General features: G+C 40.2%; 4 protein-coding genes across 10 annotated transcripts; 3 read left to right on the forward strand and 1 right to left on the reverse strand.

The window, feature by feature from the left end:
• Window positions 1-10: 10 nt before the first annotated feature.
• Window positions 11-2,204, reverse strand: LOC110958661 (dual specificity protein phosphatase 13-like). Its single transcript, XM_022205307.2, has 3 exons — window positions 1,743-2,204; window positions 308-522; window positions 11-210 (listed from the first exon to the last, which is right to left on the reverse strand). Exons 1-3 carry the CDS (start codon window positions 2,138-2,140, stop codon window positions 11-13), a joined length of 813 nt encoding a protein of 270 aa, XP_022060999.2. The 5' UTR covers window positions 2,141-2,204.
• A 339-nt stretch (window positions 2,205-2,543) lies between these two features.
• Window positions 2,544-10,649, forward strand: LOC110958660 (sphingomyelin synthase-related protein 1-like). Of its 6 annotated transcripts, none has more exons than XM_022205304.2 (7): window positions 2,544-2,685; window positions 2,978-3,149; window positions 5,874-6,497; window positions 6,993-7,088; window positions 7,193-7,310; window positions 7,501-7,651; window positions 8,621-10,649. In XM_022205304.2, exons 3-7 carry the CDS (start codon window positions 5,875-5,877, stop codon window positions 8,923-8,925), a joined length of 1,293 nt encoding a protein of 430 aa, XP_022060996.1. In that variant the 5' UTR covers window positions 2,544-2,685; window positions 2,978-3,149; window position 5,874; the 3' UTR covers window positions 8,926-10,649. The 6 variants fall into 6 exon arrangements, with proteins under 6 accessions (XP_022060996.1, XP_022060994.1, XP_022060995.1 ...); XM_022205302.2 differs by having other exon boundaries at window positions 2,545-2,685; window positions 5,871-6,497; XM_022205303.2 differs by having other exon boundaries at window positions 2,557-2,711; window positions 5,871-6,497.
• Window positions 10,650-10,784: 135 nt separating this feature from the next.
• Window positions 10,785-14,277, forward strand: si:ch73-288o11.4 (beta-microseminoprotein). The gene is made up of 4 exons (XM_022205312.2): window positions 10,785-11,016; window positions 12,216-12,327; window positions 13,095-13,197; window positions 13,972-14,277. The coding sequence occupies exons 1-4, from the start codon at window positions 11,014-11,016 to the stop codon at window positions 14,084-14,086; spliced, it is 333 nt and encodes a 110-aa protein (XP_022061004.1). The 5' UTR covers window positions 10,785-11,013; the 3' UTR covers window positions 14,087-14,277.
• A 136-nt stretch (window positions 14,278-14,413) lies between these two features.
• Window positions 14,414-20,222, forward strand: npy4r (neuropeptide Y receptor Y4). Of its 2 annotated transcripts, none has more exons than XM_022205299.2 (2): window positions 14,414-14,571; window positions 17,433-20,222. In XM_022205299.2, the coding sequence occupies exon 2, from the start codon at window positions 17,503-17,505 to the stop codon at window positions 18,850-18,852; it is 1,350 nt and encodes a 449-aa protein (XP_022060991.1). In that variant the 5' UTR covers window positions 14,414-14,571; window positions 17,433-17,502; the 3' UTR covers window positions 18,853-20,222. The 2 variants fall into 2 exon arrangements, with proteins under 2 accessions (XP_022060991.1, XP_022060992.1); XM_022205300.2 differs by having other exon boundaries at window positions 17,439-20,222.
• The last annotated feature ends 736 nt before the right edge of the window (window positions 20,223-20,958 follow it).

Here is a 20,958-nt window from a genome sequence, read left to right on the forward strand (position 1 = left end):
GCTATTTTGATTAATTTAATGCTTCATCCTGCAGTTTTCGGTCTAATTCTATAAGCTGTCGCAGGAAGCCACGGTTCGGGAAAATCCAGCGCTTTTGTTGCACACAATGTACAGAAGACAGAAGGCTGAGGCGATGATGAATCATCAGATAGGCTAAGACCAAAGCAGCTGACCGGCTCACACCCACAGCACAGTGCACAAAAACCTTCCCTGGACATCAGAAAAGACACAAACAAGCACATCAAAAACACAGATCATTTAACATCAGAGCATTATCATTGAAAACCTGCGTGGCTGCTGGCAGTACCTCCTGACGTCAAAGCCTGGTGAATGAACTCAGCAGCGGGATAGAAGAAAGGTGAAAGGTCAAATGTAGGCAGGTCATTGGCGGGGACTCCGTAGTATTTAACTGTGGTTCCGTAGAAGTCATCGCTGCCCTTACAGCAGAGTTTACCGTGCGAGGCATTCAGCACATGAGTGATGCCCAGCTGGTACAGACCAAACTTGTCATGAGACATAAACCTGACAGAAAATAACAAATAGAAGGCATTTATATTTGAATTGAAAGGTGTTTGTGGTTGTTAAAAACTTGTAGTTGTGAAGTCAAAATTGTCCAAATAGATAGCCTCCCACGTTTACAAGACTCTAAGAATTTTACTGCTACATCAGCTGATGAACCAGTCGTCATCCTGCTCAAACTTTGCATAATTCTGCCCTCTCACTGCCTTTTGCTTGTGAGTTGAGCCATTCAGACTGAGCAACTGCCTCACAGTCCATCAGGTTTATTTACTTTCTGTTGCTGCTTCTACCTCTAAACTCTAAAATGTCTCAACGCACAACAAAGGTTCTTCTGTTGGCTGCAAAAGTGAAGACAAGAGTCTTCATGCACCCCCAGCATCTAAGGGGCAATGCCCCGACAACAATAGAAAACTCCTCAATGCTACCATGTTGTGCTGCTAATGTTACTAATGTTGCTGTGATCGTATGCCCACAGGTCAGAGATCTGTGAAAATTGTAAAACTGAGGGACATTCAGAGTTCTGTGGAAACTTCAAGGACGGTTTGAAATCTATAAAGGACTGTGAGAATTGCTACATTCATGTCAAATTTTAGTAGCCACTATTTGCATCTGAGTTTGCTCTCTGTGCTCACATAAATTGCATTTTATTGCAGCCAAATTTGCAATAAAGTTCTTCTCATTTATATATTTTTCAGTTTCTGTTGTCAGCCAATGGAACAAATATGAAAAAGAGACTAAAATGCAACCCATGTTAACCAACAGTTACTTCAGCGTCATTTCCAGGCTGTGACACTGTACCACTAAAATCCTGATTTTACAATTGCAATAATGTCTGACAAACTCATACATGAGTTAGAAGCAATAACTGTGGTGGGAATTCTGCAGTATTTTCAAGCCAAATTATAGCTCAGACAGAAAGTCAGAAGGAAAAAGAAAGTGCTGGTTTGTTTCCATCTGCTGTCAGTCATAGATGCAGAGAGAGTTTTCTTCTTGAAAGGAGTGTGGAGCCGTTGACAGCAGCAGCTGCTCTACAGACACTGAAACATCCCATTGAGAATGGGGATAAAACTGCTAAAACATTCACAGCAAAAATAAAACAACTTTACAGAATTTTTAGCTAATTTTTTTTTAAAAAGAGACAACCTGGAAAGATGTGAGACTCTCATTGATTTACTGAAAATCTGCACAGTATGGGACCTTTAAATGCAGCACAGGACACTCACATGTCACCCAGATACAGATTCGGCCACACCTCATCTCCATGGCGACAGGAACGTGTAGCTGAATGCAGGACTTCTTCTAGCTCCTGGAGGGACGGGATCTTCCACGTCCTCCTTGTATCTCCTGTTGCACATGTATGCTTTTCCTCCTCCTCTGGGTCACTCACTTTCCCGTGCTCAGTATCACATTTCACTCCTGTTACAGCACACAAGGTGGATTTTCTGTCTGTCATTGCTGAGTTTACGGAGTGTATCCCGAACTGTTTGTTCCCTAAAACTAAATCAAGCTGCCGTCTGTTGCCTTTGATTTGTTTCAGCTGCAGTTCCAATTCACTCAGCCTCTGACTGCCTAAAACAGGTGGTGGTCTTTGGCACAGACACTCAGTCACACGCTCATGCATGGAAATGGTTTTACAATTATGTGACTGGTCTGAAAACTTGATGGCAGAACTTGATGGCAACACCTTTGACCAATCGCACTTGAAGCACTTTTTGCACTTACTACAGGTTTTTCCTTATGTCTGAATTCTTGCTTGTGTTGTACGTCGCTTTGGACAAAAGCGTCTGCTAAATGAAATTGTAGAATTGTAGAATTGTAGAAAACTAGAAAATTAAAATTAAAAGAATAGTGGTACCACTATTCTTTTAATTTTTATTTTAGTCAAATTCAAGCCAAACAATAAAAATGTTCTGTTTTTCATGGTCCAGGAGACACATAACTTGTAATCTTAGTTTCTCCGGTGTGGCCAGCAGATGTCAGTGTGTTTAAAGCAGCAGCCCTGAATGATCCCACTAGATCTTCTTTACTGGTGTTGTTCATTGAGCTCTCTTCCTGTTTGGTGTTGCCTAGTTGTAAGAAGCATGTTGGTCATGAAGTACTCTGGGTGGAGAAGCAGACAGACGGCTCATCTACACTTTCTGACAGCACAGTGACAGAGGATTGTTGGTAAGAGAGCTGACTGCTGTTTTAAAGTGAGTTGGAAGCAACAGAATGTACTTCATGTGACTTGTTTGCTCTGAACTGGAATATGAACCCTCCTACTTGCTGTTTATGTGAGGAAACTACAATGTTAAATATAGTGTTTTACCACACCTTTGTAAAAAATTATGACTTGTCCTCAGTTCAACTCGTGCTAAAATGTGGCAGTCTGACGTTACACTGTGGCCTGGTGGTGAACAGACTATGAGCTCTTTGTCAAACTGTGTCTCACACACTGAAGGGCTTTCTCCTTTCACAGCTGTGTGTCACTGCTGTGACTCACTGTAAGCCGGCCAAACAAGCTGACATTGCACTTATGAATCCCAAGTGGAGCCACTGGGCCGGAGAGACTGCAGGATGTTGCCAGTGAAATCTAGAGACTAGTTAAAAATAACATTTCTTTTTGAGGGATCACAGCATCAGCAGACCCGGTGAGTTATTCACACGTAAATATTTAATATGGGTCAGCTCAATAGCCAGGTTTGATAGTAATTGTTCTGTATGGATCCTTCACTGGTGCAGCCTCCATATGATCTGCATTATTGATGGACTAGAACAAACTTCAGTGTGTGATGATGATTAGGAACTAATACATTTCCTCATGTTTGATTCCAATGAGGTGATGTCACTTAAGGTGTGGCTGCTAATGTGAGGATGAGACTCTTTGTTTGTACTGTGAGCATAATAACTTAACTCCAATGCAACTTTTAAGACCAGAAAGCAATATTTAAGCTGTTTGATGAATAACAACACTGCAATTATCATGATATTGACTATAATTTCAATCGAGCTTGAACATTTAATCACTTTTTAGATTAACAGAGGATTGTCATTTTCCAAGTAGAACTGATGCTTCCAGCATCAATATTTAGGCAACAACTGAAAATTATTTTCATTATCAATTAACCTACTGTATTTTTCATGAATAATTGATTTTTATGTTCTGTTTAATATCAGAAAATATCAGCTTTTTGCTCTATCAAGTTCCAAACCAAGGTGTTTTTCTTAAAAAGCTGAATTATAAAATGATTAGAATTGTTGCCAGGTAATTTCATCTGCTAACTAATTAAGTCAGTGATAAATAGCTGCTGTTTTTATTACACATCATAGAAAACTAATTATTTCTGGGATTTTGATTGTTGGTAGGACATAAAATCCAATTTAAACATATCACCTTGGGCTCTAGGAAGCTTTCTGACATTTTCCAGATCAAATCAATGGGAATTAAAAGCTTTATTGTCATTCTAATGCAGTGCGAGACAGCAATACAATGGAATTTTAAAGGTACTCCCAGAGTAAAATGTGTGAAAAGGAAGACATTAGTAAAATGTTAACAATAGGATTTACAAAACAGTAGGACATTTGAAAATCTTAACAAATATAATGTATGTAAATTGTGAATTTCAGCAGAGTAGTCCATAATGCAAATAATCATCAACATTCTTTTACACCTCATTAAAATAGTCTAGATCCTAAGAACTTCCTTGAAGACAGTGATAGCCAAGTGTTACTGATAGCAGAAAGCTGCTTACTTTGGTCATTTTCAGTCTGTATCTAGTGTCCAATCAGCATGTAGGTTATCGCTCACACGCATGAGTAAAGAGTGATACAGCCATGTTAGCGGAGTCCCTGCAGACCTTTGGAGTGGTAACGAGTGCAGCGCGACCAGTGGCAGCGTGGTGAGCTGATCACAAGGTCAAAGGGCAAAAACAGCCAAAGCCACAAAGAGCGATTCATCAGTACCTGAGTCAGGAGAGGAGCTTATTTGCTTTGCCTGTTTTGTTAGTGATCAACCGTTTTCTTGATTATGATGTGGCACCTTAAGGTCAAGCTGTGTTTGAATTTCTGTTTGTTTTGGATTGACATATTAAACACAGGGCCGCTTTATGTGAAACTGAGTGTTCCACATAAAGCATACTTACGCTGTGAGCCGCAGCTCTACTGTACAGCCGCTGATCTGAGCACAGATGACGTAAGAGCACTAAGTAGCCTGCAGTTTACTGTGCTGGGTCACATCGAATAGGAGCACAAGCAAGCAGCAGATTACCTCCACACTGACTGTATCCTGACCAGTCATAGATAGATAGATTGATAGATAGATACTTAATTAATCCCGAGCGAAATTCAAGTACCTGAGTCAGGAGAGGAGCTTATTTACTTTGCCTGTTTGGTTAGTGATCAACCTTTTTCTTAATTATGATGTGGCAGCTTATGGTCAAGCTGTGTTAGAATTTCTGTTTGTTTTGGCTTGACACATTTTAAACACAGGCCCGCTTCATGTGAAACTGGGTGTAATAGATATATTAGTAAAAATAGTAATAGAGTGTCTTATATCTTTACATAATTTAACACTGCAACTACATGATCATCAAATGACATATTTTGTTCAACTAACAAAACTAAAGTGACTGCAATAATGGGAATAGTTGGAGTTTTAGGACTGTTGGAGGAAAATGTAATGACTAATCTATAACTATTGAGGAAAATAACTCAGAAACTTGGCTAACATTTGCTCTTATTCAGTTGTACAGGGTGGACTACACATTGAACAAATGATGATGCAGCTTGTTTTAAAGCTTTAATAGTCTGATGATTGAATAATTAGTAGCTGACCTGATAATCGATTAAACATTTGAGTCCGTAAAATGCCTAAAATGTGGTTGTTGTTTTCTTAGTTTCACTGTAACCTGGTCATTGAATGAAATAACACTGGGAGATGTGACAATGAAGCGTTTGTGCTATTTACTTTTATATGACAAACCACTAATAAACTGGTGACTAACTGGGAGATTATTCAGCAGTTTACATAAATGTGGCCCTTGTTCTTTCACACAGCGATGCAAATGGTTGCTCGGTAGCAAACAAATTAAAAAGTAATGGCTGTGGGTGTGTTTTAGGTAGTTTTGCATTTGAATAGGAGGTCTGACAAAGGCAGTGATTGAATCAACACACAGTGGGAGATGAAGTGGCAGTCAATAGTTGAACATTAGAGAATGGTAATAGCAGCCTTTGATCAGTCAGAATATCACATGAAAGGGTATCGTCTCTTTGATGACATCTCTGTGTCGGTACTCGTGTACTTCACCACCACGGTTAATTTCATCTTTGTCAAACCCTGCATGATCTCACACTGTTTGTGTTTGTGTCTGCAGCAGCATGGCACCGTCAGAGGACAGTGTTGGTGCCTGGAGCTGTAAGCAGGTAGCCCAGTGGCTGCAGGGGGAAGGTTTTGAGCAGTATGTGGAGTTATTGTGCACACAGCACCGCCTGGACGGCCCCAGCCTGCTGGCTCTGACTGAGGCCGACCTGCGGGGTCCTCCCCTGGGCCTCACTGTGCTGGGAGACATCAAAAGGCTCACTATAGCCCTCCGCAGGCTTCAGAGACAAAACCAGGCCCAAGTGGAGGAGCTGGGACTCCAGCCTTCAGACAGCCTTCCTGCTGGGCTCTCGCTGGGTGCTGCAGGGGCTGAGTGGAGCTGTGACGGAGCTGACAGGAGGTTTAATGGAGGGGATCGCTTGTGTAACGGGACTGAACTGAGGCTGCGGACCAATGACAGATCTGGATATGGCTCAGGAGCAGCCGTGTGTCACACTCACTCCAATGGGAGGTGTAGGCAGCACTTGGCTGGCAGATTGGACCCAGAGGTGTGGAAGACAGTCATCAGCTCCATATATGTGTTTTTTGTGTTTGGATTCACATCTTTTGTCATGGTCATCGTACATGAGCGTGTCCCGGACATGAGGACATACCCACCGCTGCCTGACATATTCCTAGACAGGTATACACCACGTGTGTTTTGCACTGATAATCATTGACATACACTACCAGTCAAAGGTTTGGACACACCCTCTCATTTAAGAATTTTTCTTTATTTTCATGACTATTTACATTGTAAGTTCTCACTGAAGGCATCAAAACTATGATTGAACACATGTGGAATTATATAGTAAACAAAAAAGTGGAAAACCTATCAACTAAGCAAAGAAAAATGACAGATGCCATCACCACTTTTTGAACTGAAGATCAGTCTGGGAAATTTCAAAAACTTTGAATGTGTGAAATTCCATAGTTTTGATGTCTTCATTGAGACTCTACGATGTAAATAGTCATGAAAATAAAGAACACCCATTAAATGAGAAGGTGAGACTGGAAGTGTACCTACATGAAGATTTCAGCGCTTGTTGAGTAACTTCAACTCCACAGTTCACGTACACATTCTGCTGCATTCATATCTAATCTACATGCTGATACAGATGTTTTTGTACCCTGACAGTGTGCCCAGAATCCCTTGGGCTTTTGCAATGGCTGAAGCATGTGGCCTCATCCTGTGTTACATGTTTCTGTTGATCTTGCTCCTTCACAAACACAGGTAAACTGCAGTTTTAGTGGTTCTCATCATATGAGACTGTGTTAATTCTAGCTTTGTATTTATACAGTATATAGACCTAAGGAGCTGTTTGTTCTCTGTTTCAGGTCCATCCTCTTCAGGAGGCTGTGTTCTTTGATGGGAACAGTGTTTTTGCTCCGTTGCTGCACCATGTTTGTCACCTCGCTCTCTGTTCCTGGGCAGCACCTGAAATGTGCCAGTAAGGTGGGAAACGTATGAGCTTTTGTAAAGATTAGATAAGATTTTGCAGTGTTGAGTAGAAGGAAATGCATCAGCAGTGTTACAGTTCAGTTCTAAACTCAGCATTACTGCTGTGATAACTAATTAACAGTTGCCTCTGTGACTCACAGCATGACTGTTTACACAAGCTTTTTGTTGTGTGTGTGTGTCCCAGACATATGGCGATAGCTGGGGAAAGATACAGAGGGCACTAGCAATCTGGAGTGGATTTGGGATGACTCTGACAGGCGTCCAGACCTGTGGAGACTACATGTTCAGTGGACACACAGTTGTCATCACATTGCTCAACTTCTTTGTGACTGAATGTAAGTTTTAGCTCTTTTATTTGCCTTCTATGACTTTAGAGAATGTGTTTTTGTCTTGAAGGATACAATCCAAGATCTTAATCTGTATATTTCTTAGCATCAACAAATTCCATAAACACATAAAAACCAATAATTTGCTGCTTCAGTTCTCAATGCTTTCTGGCTTCTCTACACCAACTGTAGCCAAAGTCCTTCTAGGCAAATCTCACCATTCAGCAGCCATCTTGGTAATGCTCCCTGTCATTTATGTCTGGGTAAAATGACCAGGCTCCCGTCTAAATGAATGGGAAGAGAGCCATCGTTGAAATTTTGGTGGCCAACAGGATATACAAATTGAAATTATTGATAAAATGTGCTAAAAAAAAATGTTCAGTCCTTAAAAAAGGACTAAAAAGCATTTTTTACTTGTTATACTTCTACTACACCCACACATTTTCACATTACTGTCCATAGTAGCATAGTATATAAAGAAAAAAAATCAGTATGCGAATTGGAATGCAGCCATAGATTTCTATTCAGGATTCTTTAAGTGGTTAGTCTCCTCTTTATAGATTCTCCGCTGTGCTACACTTGACCCCCTAACATACTACCTATTATTGAATGCATGAATCCTTAAATATGAGTCATTGACATAAAAAAAGTCAATTCTGTAAACAGACATACTTTGCAGCAAATGCTAGGCTAGCAAGACGGAACATGGTATTTGTTGGGGAGTATTTTCAGCAGCGGAATAATACATAATACATTTGTATGCAAGTCAGTATTTAAAGCAGAAGGGTGGTGTAGACCGCATCAGCCTGGGGCATGTCACCCAGTGTAAATGTGTGGTTTGTGTTTGTAAGTACATGTCAGAGGGGAATAAATTGCATCGGGTTTTGGATCGATGGAAAATACCGAGAATATCACACCTTTTATACCCATATCCTTTATGTCCGTATCATGCCCTTTATTGATTTCTCTCTACTGCAGACACTCCACGTACCTGGAATCTCATTCACACCATCTCCTGGGTGTTAAACCTGTTTGGGATTTTCTTCATCCTGGCGGCTCACGAGCACTACTCCATTGATGTGTTCATCGCTTTCTACATCACCACCCGCCTCTTCCTCTACTATCACACCTTAGCCAACACCCGTGCCTACCAGCACAGCCGCCGGGCACGCATTTGGTTCCCCATGTTCTCCTTCTTTGAGTGCAACGTGAACGGGCCCGTGCCCAACCAGTATCACTGGCCCTTCAACAAACCTGCCTTCATGAAAACTCTGATTGGATAAAGGATTTTCAAAGATGAGCAGCTGCAATGTGCATGGACTGTGTTATTAATGCCTCAACGACAAACTTTTAATTTATTACGTGGAAGTTTTTCCCATCATTTGTAAAAAAAACAACAAAAAAACGGATGAGTTTTGTTTGTCATGTTTCAAGGAATAGTTGGACAGCTTTACTTTTGTTCATGCAGAGTTTCATGACAGCAGTACTCTCATGTCTGTATTGTGAGAATGAAAGTATTGACAGCTCGTTAGCGTAGCTTAGCACAAAGACTGGAACCAGGGAGATACAGCTATTGTGGCTCTGATGGAAGATACAAAATCCACCCACAGTACCAGCAGTTCTATACTAATGAGAGAAACTTAACCTAATGGTGATGACAACAAGACTGCAGGAAATCTCCCACTCAAGTAATATTCCAGCACATAATTCCCTGCATCACTTTACACTTGCAAATTAAGTAGCTCCAGAGGTGCTGATAGATTTGTTTCTTTTGATTTTGGACAAAATCAGACTAGATGCTTTCCAAGCGCCATGCTAAGCTAGGCTAACAAGCTGCTAGTTGTCACTTCATGTTTAGCACATTCATATCAGGAAGTATATACTTCCCAAAATATCAAACAGTTTCTTTAAATTGAATTGCACACTGCCAAGAAGCTGCAGGTACAGATGTTTTCTTGTAGATTTATTTGCCTTTAAATAATCACTTTTATCATTCTTAGCTTCCACTTATGGGGATGTTTACGGTTCATTGGTGGTTTAGGGTTTTTCACTAAATGACTCAGGCTTCTCACGGCTGTAATCCAGGTCGATACTGTCAGCTGATGACAGTTCACGCAGTTGTTTTGCTGCAATAAGATCTGAAACCTGTTTGGTGACAGATACCAAAGAAAGAACTATTTGTTTTGATGTGCAACAGGAGAAAAAAAACACTTCCTGCTCTCTCTCGCTCTCTCTTAGAAAAACAGTTATTCTTTCATATCACGTAGGCTAAAGGGAACTTTTATTTGATAATGTTACCTTTTGGATAGTACAGACATACATCCATAGTTACTCAAACAAATATTGCTCTTCCAGATATATGAACATTTGTTGTTATGTTCAGCTTTGCCAAGTATAACAAAAAAACCCTGAAAAAACATTTAGTAAAAACAGGGCTCTGTGCGCCTCTTCTAGCAAAATGCAGCTACATCAGGGGATTCTCAGCTTGAGGACGGTACACTTTCAGAGGACAAAAAGGGAATAGAGCACATTGGATTCAATCACAACCTGCAACTGTGCAAACAGGCCAAGGTTTTGACACTATTATGTCAAAGTTTCAACACATTTGTGTACCAGATGAAGACGCGTGTTGAAACTTTTGTCTGTTTGCACTGTTAAAGGCTGTGACAAAATCTGTATGCTCCAGTCCTTGTCTGTCCACTCGAAGCCCGTAGTATAACCTCTTTGTCTCAAATAGTTTTTTTTAAGAACTTAATTGTATAATGGAAATGGAGATACATTGAGTTTTCCTTGTTTGCATGGCACAAAGACTGACTTTCTCTTCATACAGCTGTTAAAAAGCAGTTTGTTAAAAAACAAAGAGTATCAAAAGTGTTTTGTTTACTACGGCATGGCTGATCCAAACTGTATTTTTTTAACTGTTTACATTGTGTGGCCTTATTTCAGTGCAACTAATCTATCTTTGCTCGCCAGCGCACCAATAAAAGTTTACAGATGAGGAAAACCAGCTTTTCTTTTCAGACTAATTCTTTCTAGTGCTGCTATTTCGCTGCATCTGTGTGTGTTAATTAAATTAGTTTGGTTCCAAATCTTAATGTCAGTTAGTGAGAAGGGCATAGCATGTCACGGGTAAAATAGGTCATAAGTCAGAGAGGTGTGCCTTCAATAAGCAATATCAACAGAACCCACACAGCTGCACCTCTTCCCCACCTCTTTAGACAAATATTTAATAGAAATCACATCACTGTTCAAATATTACCATTAAAGATATGTGGGGAGGCGCACCTTAATATACGGGACGATTGCAGAGTTTGAGCCAAACCAGTTTCCTGCTGGCTGGATTGTCACAATCATCACATCGCATCCTGAAGATGGTATGTATTTTACACTTTGCACTTAGGAAAGCTATGAATAGCATTCATGTGTGTGTACTGTATGTGAATAAAGAAATTATCTTCCATTTTTTTATAGATTGACGACAGTTAAACTGGAAAAATGCAATATAGATTTAGATTTGGATAAATTATTGATATTTTAATGATGCTATTGCTGTCAGACTGTATATAGTTTACATATTATACACCTTTAAAGACACAGTTTTAGGTCCACTGTACATTTATTATGTTATTATTTGTAGTGATGGTGATCATAGCAGCCTTTAAAATAATGTCTGAAAAAGAAAAATGAGCTTGTAAAACCAAAACCATTCCGTCACATTATGATCAAGATGTGAACTATGCTTTCTACTTGCTTGTAGCACCACTGAGGGTGTGTTTGTTCTTCTGTTTTTTTGAAGCAGCTGTTGGCATCAAGAAGGCATTTTTTTCTGATATTTGAATAAAAGTGACTGAAGTTTATTATATTGCACTGCCATGCATTTGTTGGTGGTATCTTCGGTAAAGGGAATTAGTGTTCCATATATGTATCGCACATTTAAATTCAATGAATACATAAAGTACCATTATACATAAAAAGGCAACAAGCCTTCTAAAAATGCATGCAGTAACCACAATGTTAAAACCTCATGACACCACAATGATTTTCTTGACATTTGCTTTCAAGGATTTTAGTCTCTTTCACATTATGAAGTAGTTTGTGTGATATTCATGACAATAAAAGGTCTTTTTTCGTGAATGTAAAAACTCCTTTAAATGTCTATGATGTGTTCTTTCCTTTTTTTATGCCAGAGAACAGCATAGCAATAAACAGCAACACCTTGGCAGAGAATTTCTTGCTTGGAACTGCAGTGCAGCAATTACAGTGTCAAAACCACAGATTCAGAGAGCCAGGGACAGTCGGGACCAATTTGCATATTCATGGTTTTGCGCATAGTAAAGACAGCAAAGATGCAGAGATACATATGAGCCATCATCAGGCATGAAATTCTGATTTTCATGGATGGAACTTTTAATTATGTGATTCTGATGATCAGAGATGAGTTTCTGGAGGCTTAATGAATGCCAGGAGAGGAACTTTAAGGTCTTTTGAAAGCTGCTGTTGGAGTAAATGGGTTTAGGAGGCATGCATAAATGCACTCGAGTCTATAAATGGTGTCTTTTATTTTCTCTTTCAGGCCTCTCTGCGTGTGTTTGTTTGTCTGCTGGGACTGGTTGTCCTGTGTCACTCTGACAGCTCCTGCTTCTTCAAGGAGTTGGAGGTCAAAGATAAAGCAAATCCCCCAAAAGGTGAATCACACGAGACAATATAATAGCTGAACAGCTGGTGAAGTGGAAATTTAGTCCAAAGCATGTGCCAGAGTCTAAGATATGACCATGTTCAAATGTCTCAAAAGCTTCTTTAAAGGTCTTTAAAAAATCACCAGGAGAAGTCAGCATTCGAGGGCAGCAGCATTTATTGTCGACAGAAAAACCAAGAGCAGTTTTAGGAAGCATTTAGAACCCACAAGGAAGAACCAGACATACTGAGCTGTGATTTGTCTTTTATGCTGTGAGAGTTGGTCATTTTTCCATGCATAAAGGGCATATTTTCAGAGACAGTTTTGACACCATTATACCTTGACATAAGGTTGTCATATTTCACCATTAGGTCACACCCTACAGGGGACATGCGCATTAGGTTATCATTAGGTCATGCCTGTCCTCATAGAAAAAACGACCACATAGGTCGTCTGTACACGCCCGCATTACGACCGAGTGTTACGTTTTGACGTTAAAGGACCTCTAGCGGTTGAGTAAATATCGACACTCCGGTGTCTCAGCTGAAAGGTCACCATGAACAAACTTTTACCTAACACTATCCCTAACCCTAACCATAACCATAAACCCTTGTTGCGAAAGTGAGGAAAAAGCCGTTTCGCGAATTAAATCCCATAATGCGTTCCTTTTCCCCGTAGGGGCAAGCATGTACGGTAGTCGCTGCTGGAAGTTTACCAGCGCGTGATAGGCAAATCAGTGGCTCCTCTGAACTGTTGTTTTAACTTCTGTACATGCAGGATGTGAGGATAAGGATGGAAAGCTGCATGATTTTGACACGGCGTGGGAAAGAGACTGCAATGAGTGCTACTGTTCAAGAACTGGACTGAGCTGCTGTAATATGTATGACTTTCGCACTTTATTATCTTTCTTTTTTTGAACATTTTTTTCCTCCAGGCTTTATTTAAAGCATTCCAAGAACTAAATTAAAAGGAGAAGGGGGCTTGATCTTTCCTTTTCTTTTTTTTTAAATAAAAAAACTGTTTTCTTCAGGCCTAAAACTGGAAAATGTATGCGAGCAGAAGTCTGCCCATCATAATTAAACCAACACCTGACACGTAGGCGTGTTTTGAAACAGCAGCTAGAGAATTAAAGTGGACAATTCTTCCAGATGGATTAGCCAATCCTCATGCAGTCAAAGTTAATTAGTGAGAGGAAACAGCTAAATGCTCACCAGTGATGGACAGAATGGCAGCTGTGTGTGGGGTGCATCCTCTCGCGCCATATAACAGTAAGATCTGTGTAAAATGAGAAACAATGTGCAATTATAGCAAATGAAAAGATTTATGTGTATTACGTGTTTCACCAAACTGTCATTTTGGTAGTGCAAGCTGATTTTAACAAGGACAATAACTCTGTGAAACAACGAAAGTACTCCTCTGTGGCATAACAAACCATTATGACCAAACACTTGCAGGGAAAATCTGACATAAATAAAAATTTGAAGCGAAAAAATTATAATAATCTACTACTCTCTTTCAATTTGAGGGGGAAAAAATTTCAATTCCTCGTTTCTTACCTTCTCTGTTCTATCCTTGATTGCTTTTGTATAATCTTTATTTGTGTAAAACCATTTTTATAATCAAGGCTCTTTCTTTCTTTCTTTGTCTGTCATAGGATCTCTTATGCAGGACTCGTTCCTGATGAGTGTGAGCTGGTTGTGGATAGGACAACCTGCTCTGCCAAGATGGTGCAGAAATCAGACAAAACTAAAGAGTGTAACCCTCTCTGAACACACTACAAGTTAAACTCAACACATGAAAGGCGATTGAAACCCAAACTGAAAACAGATCTTTTTTCATTTTTCACATTTTATCTACTACTTCATGTTGTGTGCACACATTAAATCACCAAAAAAAAAAACCAACCACCTCATTAACCTTACTTTTCTTTCAGTGTTAATAAACTTAAAACCTGTTGCAACTCTGCCTCTTCGTGTCTCTTTAACATCAGGTGTCATTTTAAGGATGTAATTGAATAAAGCCACCACTGTGTGACAGCAGAGCTCGGCGCTCAGAAGCTCTGTGGCGCCCAAAGGGTTTTAACAGCCCAATTATAGCTGAGCTCCACGCGCTGCTGTGCCTGTCACAGTCGTCCTGGTTGTTATGATGTTCAGCTCGTTCTCCAACTCTCATCTCTGAGGATTCGCACCTGTTCACAGCATCGCTTTCTGTCATCTCGGCATCACAGAAACTCTTTTTTCCGCCAGCCGCCCACGTGAGTCTCTTATTTTTCTTTACACAAAATAATGATCTATTGAAAACAGTAATGATCTGCTTTATCAAGGGAAGTCAGTATATTTGATTATTTAATCAACAAGGAATTTTCTGCTGCATTTTCTGCTCCACTGTTGGCATTAGTGTCCAGATAAGCAGGTGCATTGCACATGTATCATCTTTTAAAAATGTTCTCGAGGGATGCAATCACACAATAGCACTCGACTGCTGGCATGTCTAAGAACATGTATGCAAGAGGAAAAGGGAAAAACAACAAATCAAAAGAAAAAATAGACCTGTTTTGCATGGATTTTTCATATGCTGTGTGGACATCTCAAAACAATATTTGTCATGGTAAATGGTGTCCCCTACAACTGCTGGCACCCCCAGCAGAGAACAATGAGGCTTGGGTCATTACGTGAGGATGAGCGCGCTGCACAGTGTCCACTGTCGTTACCTTGATCCTTCAGAGGCAGGAGGAAAAATGAAAGAAAATTGTTCCTGAATGTTCCCACCGATGAAGCATATATGAGGAAAGACTGTGACAGATTCATGTATAGAGCGGAAAAAAAAACTATGTAATAAAAGGCAAAACACAAATAATCAGTGATTTTAAGCTGCTCATTTCATACCATTAGATATTAGACCATAATTGTGCAGGGGGAAGTAAGACACTGAGATTTCCTTTTGTTTTTCATTCAAGCACATTCTTGAAAAATGTCAATTTCATTATTATAGACATTTTTTGCAGTTCAATTTAGCATCAAGAAAAAAAGTTCAGACTGTGCATATTTACAGACCTTTAAATTCCAGTCCAAATCACAAAGTTTATCTGCATGAAAAATGATAAATTAAAAATGAATTAGAAGGCAACGTGTCTGTGGTGCAGCTAATATGAAATACTGCTGTCAGGCTGTTAAATTGTCGTGCAGTGTGACAAAATGTGGAAGGTTATTCAAGGAGATACCACTGTCCAAACTACAGAAATTCAAGGTGAAGGTGAAGCTGGTGAATGACATTCAGCCATTCTTTTATTTCTCTGTCAGCCATTTTCTCAAAGATGGAAGAAACTTTTGCTGAGGCAGAAAATAGAAATCTGATGGTCCAAGTATAGCCAGGTCACTGTGCCCTGCAGAGATTTTAATCTGAAATATCACAGAGACACAACTACTTGCCGGACTTGCAGCATCCCACAGTGTTACGTTGCTGTAACACTATAGGTTGAAATGTGCCTATTAATGCACCTTTTTTGTCCTGCTGGTGTTCATGGTCCCTCCACTCTGCTTATTACATCTGGTTATAGGTGACATTACACTTGCCTTTCCCTCCTGAACAAAGGATGATCAATGCTTTACCACCCTGCCTGCAGCTCACTCAACACACTGACAGAATGGGTTAGTAATGATGCAGCATGAAGTGACTGATAGCCAAGTGTGTGTGCAGTTAATGGAAACTGACAGTCTCATTTTCTCCGCGATGCTGGTTTTCACAGCACATGGGAGAGGTTTCAGGGGAGATAGAGCTGGAATCCATTTTTAGGATTCCAACAATGTCATGCCCTTTCACTTTGATGTACAACATTATTGTGTACACGAAAAATACAAGACCCTGCTCTCACATATGCATAGCAATTTCACTGTCATTAAGCTATTATGTTCAGTCTGAAAACCTAACTGCAGGCTTTGTAGGCTGGGAACTGACAAACCCCCACATCTTAGGATGGGTAAAAAAAATTTTAAAAAAAAACAAGAGAAAGAGAAATTGTTACTGAAAGACAAAGTATTGAAACTAGTCCATGAAACCTCACAAAAAAGTAATGAAATAATACAGCAATTTCACCACTGGTGTTTTATATTTCATGTGTATATCAATGCAAACTGTCGTAGAGCTTCTCATTTTCTTCTTTTTATGGTTTATGGCTTATTTGATGAGTGCTTTCTGTGGGAAATTAAGCTAACATACAATCATGCTCAGAATGCTGATGTTTAGTGGTGTTAAACGTGTTCACCATTTAAAATGACAGACCTTGGTTAAATGATTCATGGATAGACAAAACTTCTAGACAAGGGGAAAGTCTGACCAGATGATGGCGCTAGATGAGAAGGCAGAGGATTGCCAAAGTTATTACAATCCATCTTGACAGCATGTACGCATGAAACATGTTTCATTCACGTCTTTCAGTCATCTGTCCAGCACGTCTACTCTCTTAACTTAATCGGTGTAGTTGTTTAAACAGGCAGCGTGACGGATCGTGTTTTGCTTGGACTATCAAGTGCATTTTCTGTTTTGTATGCCACTGCTTGGGCTTTTCACTTCCAAAACGCAGGAGCCTGATCACATCTTGTACAGACACACGCGGAGAACCAGAGTCGATGCTGCTGCGCTGAAGTGCTGCTACACCTTCTGTGCAGACACAGCCTGAGGGAAACATGAACCTCTCAACCAAATTTCATAGCAATTCATCCACTAGAGATTTCACAAAAAAACATAAATGTCAACCTCCTTATGGTACTAAAAGTCCCCATCGTCTTTACCTTTCATCCTCTAGGGACCATGAATGTCAGTGCACCAACGTTAGAAATGATTCTGAGAATTTCAGATGTTTTAACACTTTCTTCAAACTATTCTCACAGTGACTTGCAGTAAAAAAAAGCCTTCAAATGTTGTCACATTTCGAGGCGTTATTTCTCCTCACATACGTAGAACCAATTTGCTGGCTTTCCTTCACTCGGTTCTCCCCTCAAAACAGCAGTATCGTTTCTACATGAACAGATCCATTGACCTATAAGAGCCATTGCTCTTAGTAAAAAACGTCTTTTCAAGTCTCCCTCTGTGCTTTCTCTCTCTCTGTGTTTGTGTCAGATACAGGTTTTCTTAGGGCTGGGATGGACGCTTTACTCCAGGGGGCTGGTGACACTGAAGTCCTGGTGAGATGTCCTTGAGTGGCAACACAAGCCAATTGTCTTCGTCCACGTCGCCTCTGCCTCTGCTCTTCAACAGCTCCACCTCTACACATTCCCTACCATGGGAGAGAGAACGAGTCGATCGAGAGTCTGTGCAGGAGTGGCCTGGGAACAACACTGAGCTCCTGTCAGACCTCTCTGTTCTCGGCCATGATGAGCAGTGCCATATGTCTCCTATCCTCACAGCATGTCTAGTCGTGTGGTACAGCATTACAATGGTGCTGGGGCTGGTGGGAAATACTGGCCTCATTTGCATCATCGCCCGTCGCAGGGAAAAGGCCAATGTCACTAGCATTTTCATCTGCAACCTGTCATTCTCTGACATCGTAGTGTGCGTCTTCTGCCTTCCCTTCACTGTCATTTATACGCTCATGGATCACTGGGTGTTTGGGTCGCTGTTATGCCGGCTGGTGCCATTCATCCAGTGTGTTTCTGTGACTGTATCGGTGCTTTCTCTTGTGTTCATCGCTCTAGAAAGACATCAGCTCATTATTAACCCGTCGGGATGGAAGCCAAGTGTATTTCAGGCCTATGTGGTGGTCATTATCATCTGGATTCTGGCCTGCTTCACCTCCTCACCTTTCTTGGCCTTTCAGCTGCTCACAAATGAGCCCTATGCCAATGTAATCCTCCCCCAGTCTCCGCTCCATCACCAAGCTTCTCCTCAGGCTTACGTCAATACATCTCCACCTCAACCTCTCCTCTACACATTCAAAAACTCATCCGTACCTCCTAATTCATACCGCTCCCTCTTTTCTTACATCCCCACCACTCATATGGAAGCCTGTGTGGAGCACTGGCCATCCCACCAACACAGGGTTGCTTACACCACATGGCTCCTGCTGTTCCAGTACTGCGGCCCACTACTGTTGGTCCTGCTCTGTTACATTAGAGTTTTTGTGCGCCTTCGCCACCGCAAAGACATGCTGGACCGTGCCAGGACCACAGAGAACCAGCGAATGACCCACAGCCGCCGAATCAACATCATGCTGGTTGCTCTCATAACTGCCTTTGCTCTTTGCTGGCTCCCACTCACAGTCTTCAATGTGGTTTCCGACTGGAACCAGGAGGCACTGCCCATCTGCCACCACAACCTGCTGTTCTCCCTCTGCCACCTGCTGGCCATGTCCTCCACCTGCATCAACCCCATCATCTATGGCTTCCTGAACTCCAACTTTCGGCAGGAAGTTAGGGAGGTACTCCTGCACTGCCGCTGTTACCCCCTAGAGGAAGAGTGTGAGCGCTTTCCCATGTCCACAGTGCACATGGAAGTGTCCCGCACCTCTGTGCCTCCCCACTGCAGGAAGAACTCTGTCTGACTTTGACGTAGAATGATAGTAGGACTTATTTTTGTTGCTTAGTCTACTTTTAAAGACAGTGCAAATGTTTTAGCATTGGTTTAAAGTGTAATATTTTGTTTGTGGTTTGAAGTAAAGTGTGTTGTACAATGTTGCTTTATCTTTTTCAGTGTTAGACTCTAATTTTAAAAGAAGTGCACTGATGGAAAAAAATCAAGCCACATTTTGAACACATCTGTTACTGTCAATTTCATGCTTCATGCTACGTAATATTCGTTACAGTATTCTGCTTCTTTACTGCTTAAACTAACAGGTGGTTATATTGCATGTGCACAAATGAGTGTCGGTTTAAGTGTGACTTTAGAAAGTTGGTGCCAATTAAACTTTGCAAACGCCAAGCATTTGTTTTTCTCCATATCTCATATAAAACACTGTAGTCCAAGTATAGCTGAATATTGTGATGCTGCCAATATATAGAGGGTTATGATATATGAGGAAAATCTAGGTTACCGAGTGCAGGAAAAAACAGATGCAAATGCATTCATATAGTTCACTTCATTTGCATTGGGCCACCATTTCCATCTTTGAACTTTACAATGAAGAAGAAGCTCTGGTTTCTCTAGTAACATTAACGATGGCTCAGTTTGATTCATCACATGAAGGAATGTCTTTCATAAGAAGGCTCTTCATCCCTCCAGTAGACTTCCAGAGACTTGTACAGGTTAGCAGCAGTTATTAAAGAGGCTTGTCATGAACAGACATCTCACAAGGACATTCAATTGTATGTTGTTTTTTTTCATTTATTTTGTCAGGGAAGTGTACAGAATGTTGAACTGAAAAGTAACACTATGGCAATTTATGATGTTAAAAATATTTTAATTTTTCAACTACTGCTGTTGCATTTCTTACATTTCATTGATTATTTATTTTGTAATTCATCTTTATCTCTCTATCCTCTAATTAACTTCTTTTGTAATCTGTGCTGTATAATCTGTTTGTGAGCTTTGACAGTGAGGAAATGCTGTTTTGTGATTATCGTAATGAATAAAAGTTAAAAAAAAAAACAACAACAGTTTTTAGCATCTTTAAATTATGTTTACATAATTTGCATTATACAGGTTTAATGAATATTGAAATAACATCAAGTGTGCTTACAAGGGCTTTAAAGGGAGATTAAAATGCATAAAAAAATTTAGTGCAGTAGAGAAAATGGTAATTTGAGAGATACACTTAATTACTTTCCATTACAGCATGTAAAGACCTGTAATATATGTAAATTACATACAGCTGTCTAGCTACTTAATCCAGATGTTTGCTTAATAGGGCATGTATGAGATGGAGATGTGGTGCTACTGCAGGCTGTCTGTTTTATTAGTAAACTATGACTGCTTCGAATGCCTTCCTTTATTCATTTTTCTGTGTTAAATAGTTTGATAGTACAATATATACAGTATGTACGAAGAAATTAAAAATAAAATAACACAAAATCATAAAAAATAAAAACACAACTTGCTCCAAGGATCCAGGAAATCCTTGGATTTGTTAGGTTTTCACTTTTAAAGGGTCCTAATTTGTGTTTGATTAGTTAGGTTAATTTTTATAATCATTAATACTCTGAGGTATTAGCCTTACTATTTTTAAAAGTCAGGCAAAGCTGTATTTTATATAGTTTTGCTGTTGGGTTTTAATCCTTAATATGCTAATCACTCAAGTAAACTTGCAACAGAATCAACACTCTAGGGTCTTAATCTTAATATTTAAGCTTAATATTTAAGGGGGGTGGCATGGCTCAGTGGGTAGAGTGGCCATCTTGTAACTGGAAGGTTGCTGGTTTGATCCTTGGCCTGTTGTACTCATGTTGAGGTGTCCCTGAGCAAGCACCTAACCCCTAATTGCTCCTGATGGGTTGTGGTTAGTGCCTTGCATGGCAGCTTCTGCCGTCTGTGTGTGTGAATGGGTACATGTGACATATCATGTAAAGCACTTTGGATAAAAGTGCTCTATAAATACAACCATTTAAGCTTGCTAGCTTAATTTGTAACGCCACATGTTTTTAATTGGAACACACTATGACACTATTATTCGGAGTGTTCATGCTGTCTTTGCTGCGTAGGAAATTTTTGGACA

The sequence above is a fragment of the Acanthochromis polyacanthus genome, chromosome 15, assembly GCF_021347895.1.
Source record: "Acanthochromis polyacanthus isolate Apoly-LR-REF ecotype Palm Island chromosome 15, KAUST_Apoly_ChrSc, whole genome shotgun sequence".
NCBI classification, from domain to species: domain Eukaryota; kingdom Metazoa; phylum Chordata; class Actinopteri; family Pomacentridae; genus Acanthochromis; species Acanthochromis polyacanthus.

Coding starts and splice junctions, on each gene's coding strand:
- LOC110958661 (XM_022205307.2), bottom strand. CDS start 2,140: ATGCATGAGCGTGTGACTGAGTGTCTGTGCCAAAGACCACCACCTGTT. Junction 523..1,742: donor AATCTGTATCTGGGTGACAT/GTGAGTGTCCTG, acceptor ATTTTCTGTCAG/GTTTATGTCTCATGACAAGT. Junction 211..307: donor CCAGGCTTTGACGTCAGGAG/GTACTGCCAGCA, acceptor TCTGATGTCCAG/GGAAGGTTTTTGTGCACTGT.
- si:ch73-288o11.4 (XM_022205312.2), top strand. Junction 12,328..13,094: donor TAAAGCAAATCCCCCAAAAG/GTGAATCACACG, acceptor CTGTACATGCAG/GATGTGAGGATAAGGATGGA. Junction 13,198..13,971: donor GGACTGAGCTGCTGTAATAT/GTATGACTTTCG, acceptor TGTCTGTCATAG/GATCTCTTATGCAGGACTCG.
- npy4r (XM_022205299.2), top strand. CDS start 17,503: ATGTCCTTGAGTGGCAACACAAGCCAATTGTCTTCGTCCACGTCGCCT.
- LOC110958660 (XM_022205304.2), top strand. CDS start 5,875: ATGGCACCGTCAGAGGACAGTGTTGGTGCCTGGAGCTGTAAGCAGGTA. Junction 6,498..6,992: donor CCTGACATATTCCTAGACAG/GTATACACCACG, acceptor GTACCCTGACAG/TGTGCCCAGAATCCCTTGGG. Junction 7,311..7,500: donor ACCTGAAATGTGCCAGTAAG/GTGGGAAACGTA, acceptor TGTGTGTCCCAG/ACATATGGCGATAGCTGGGG.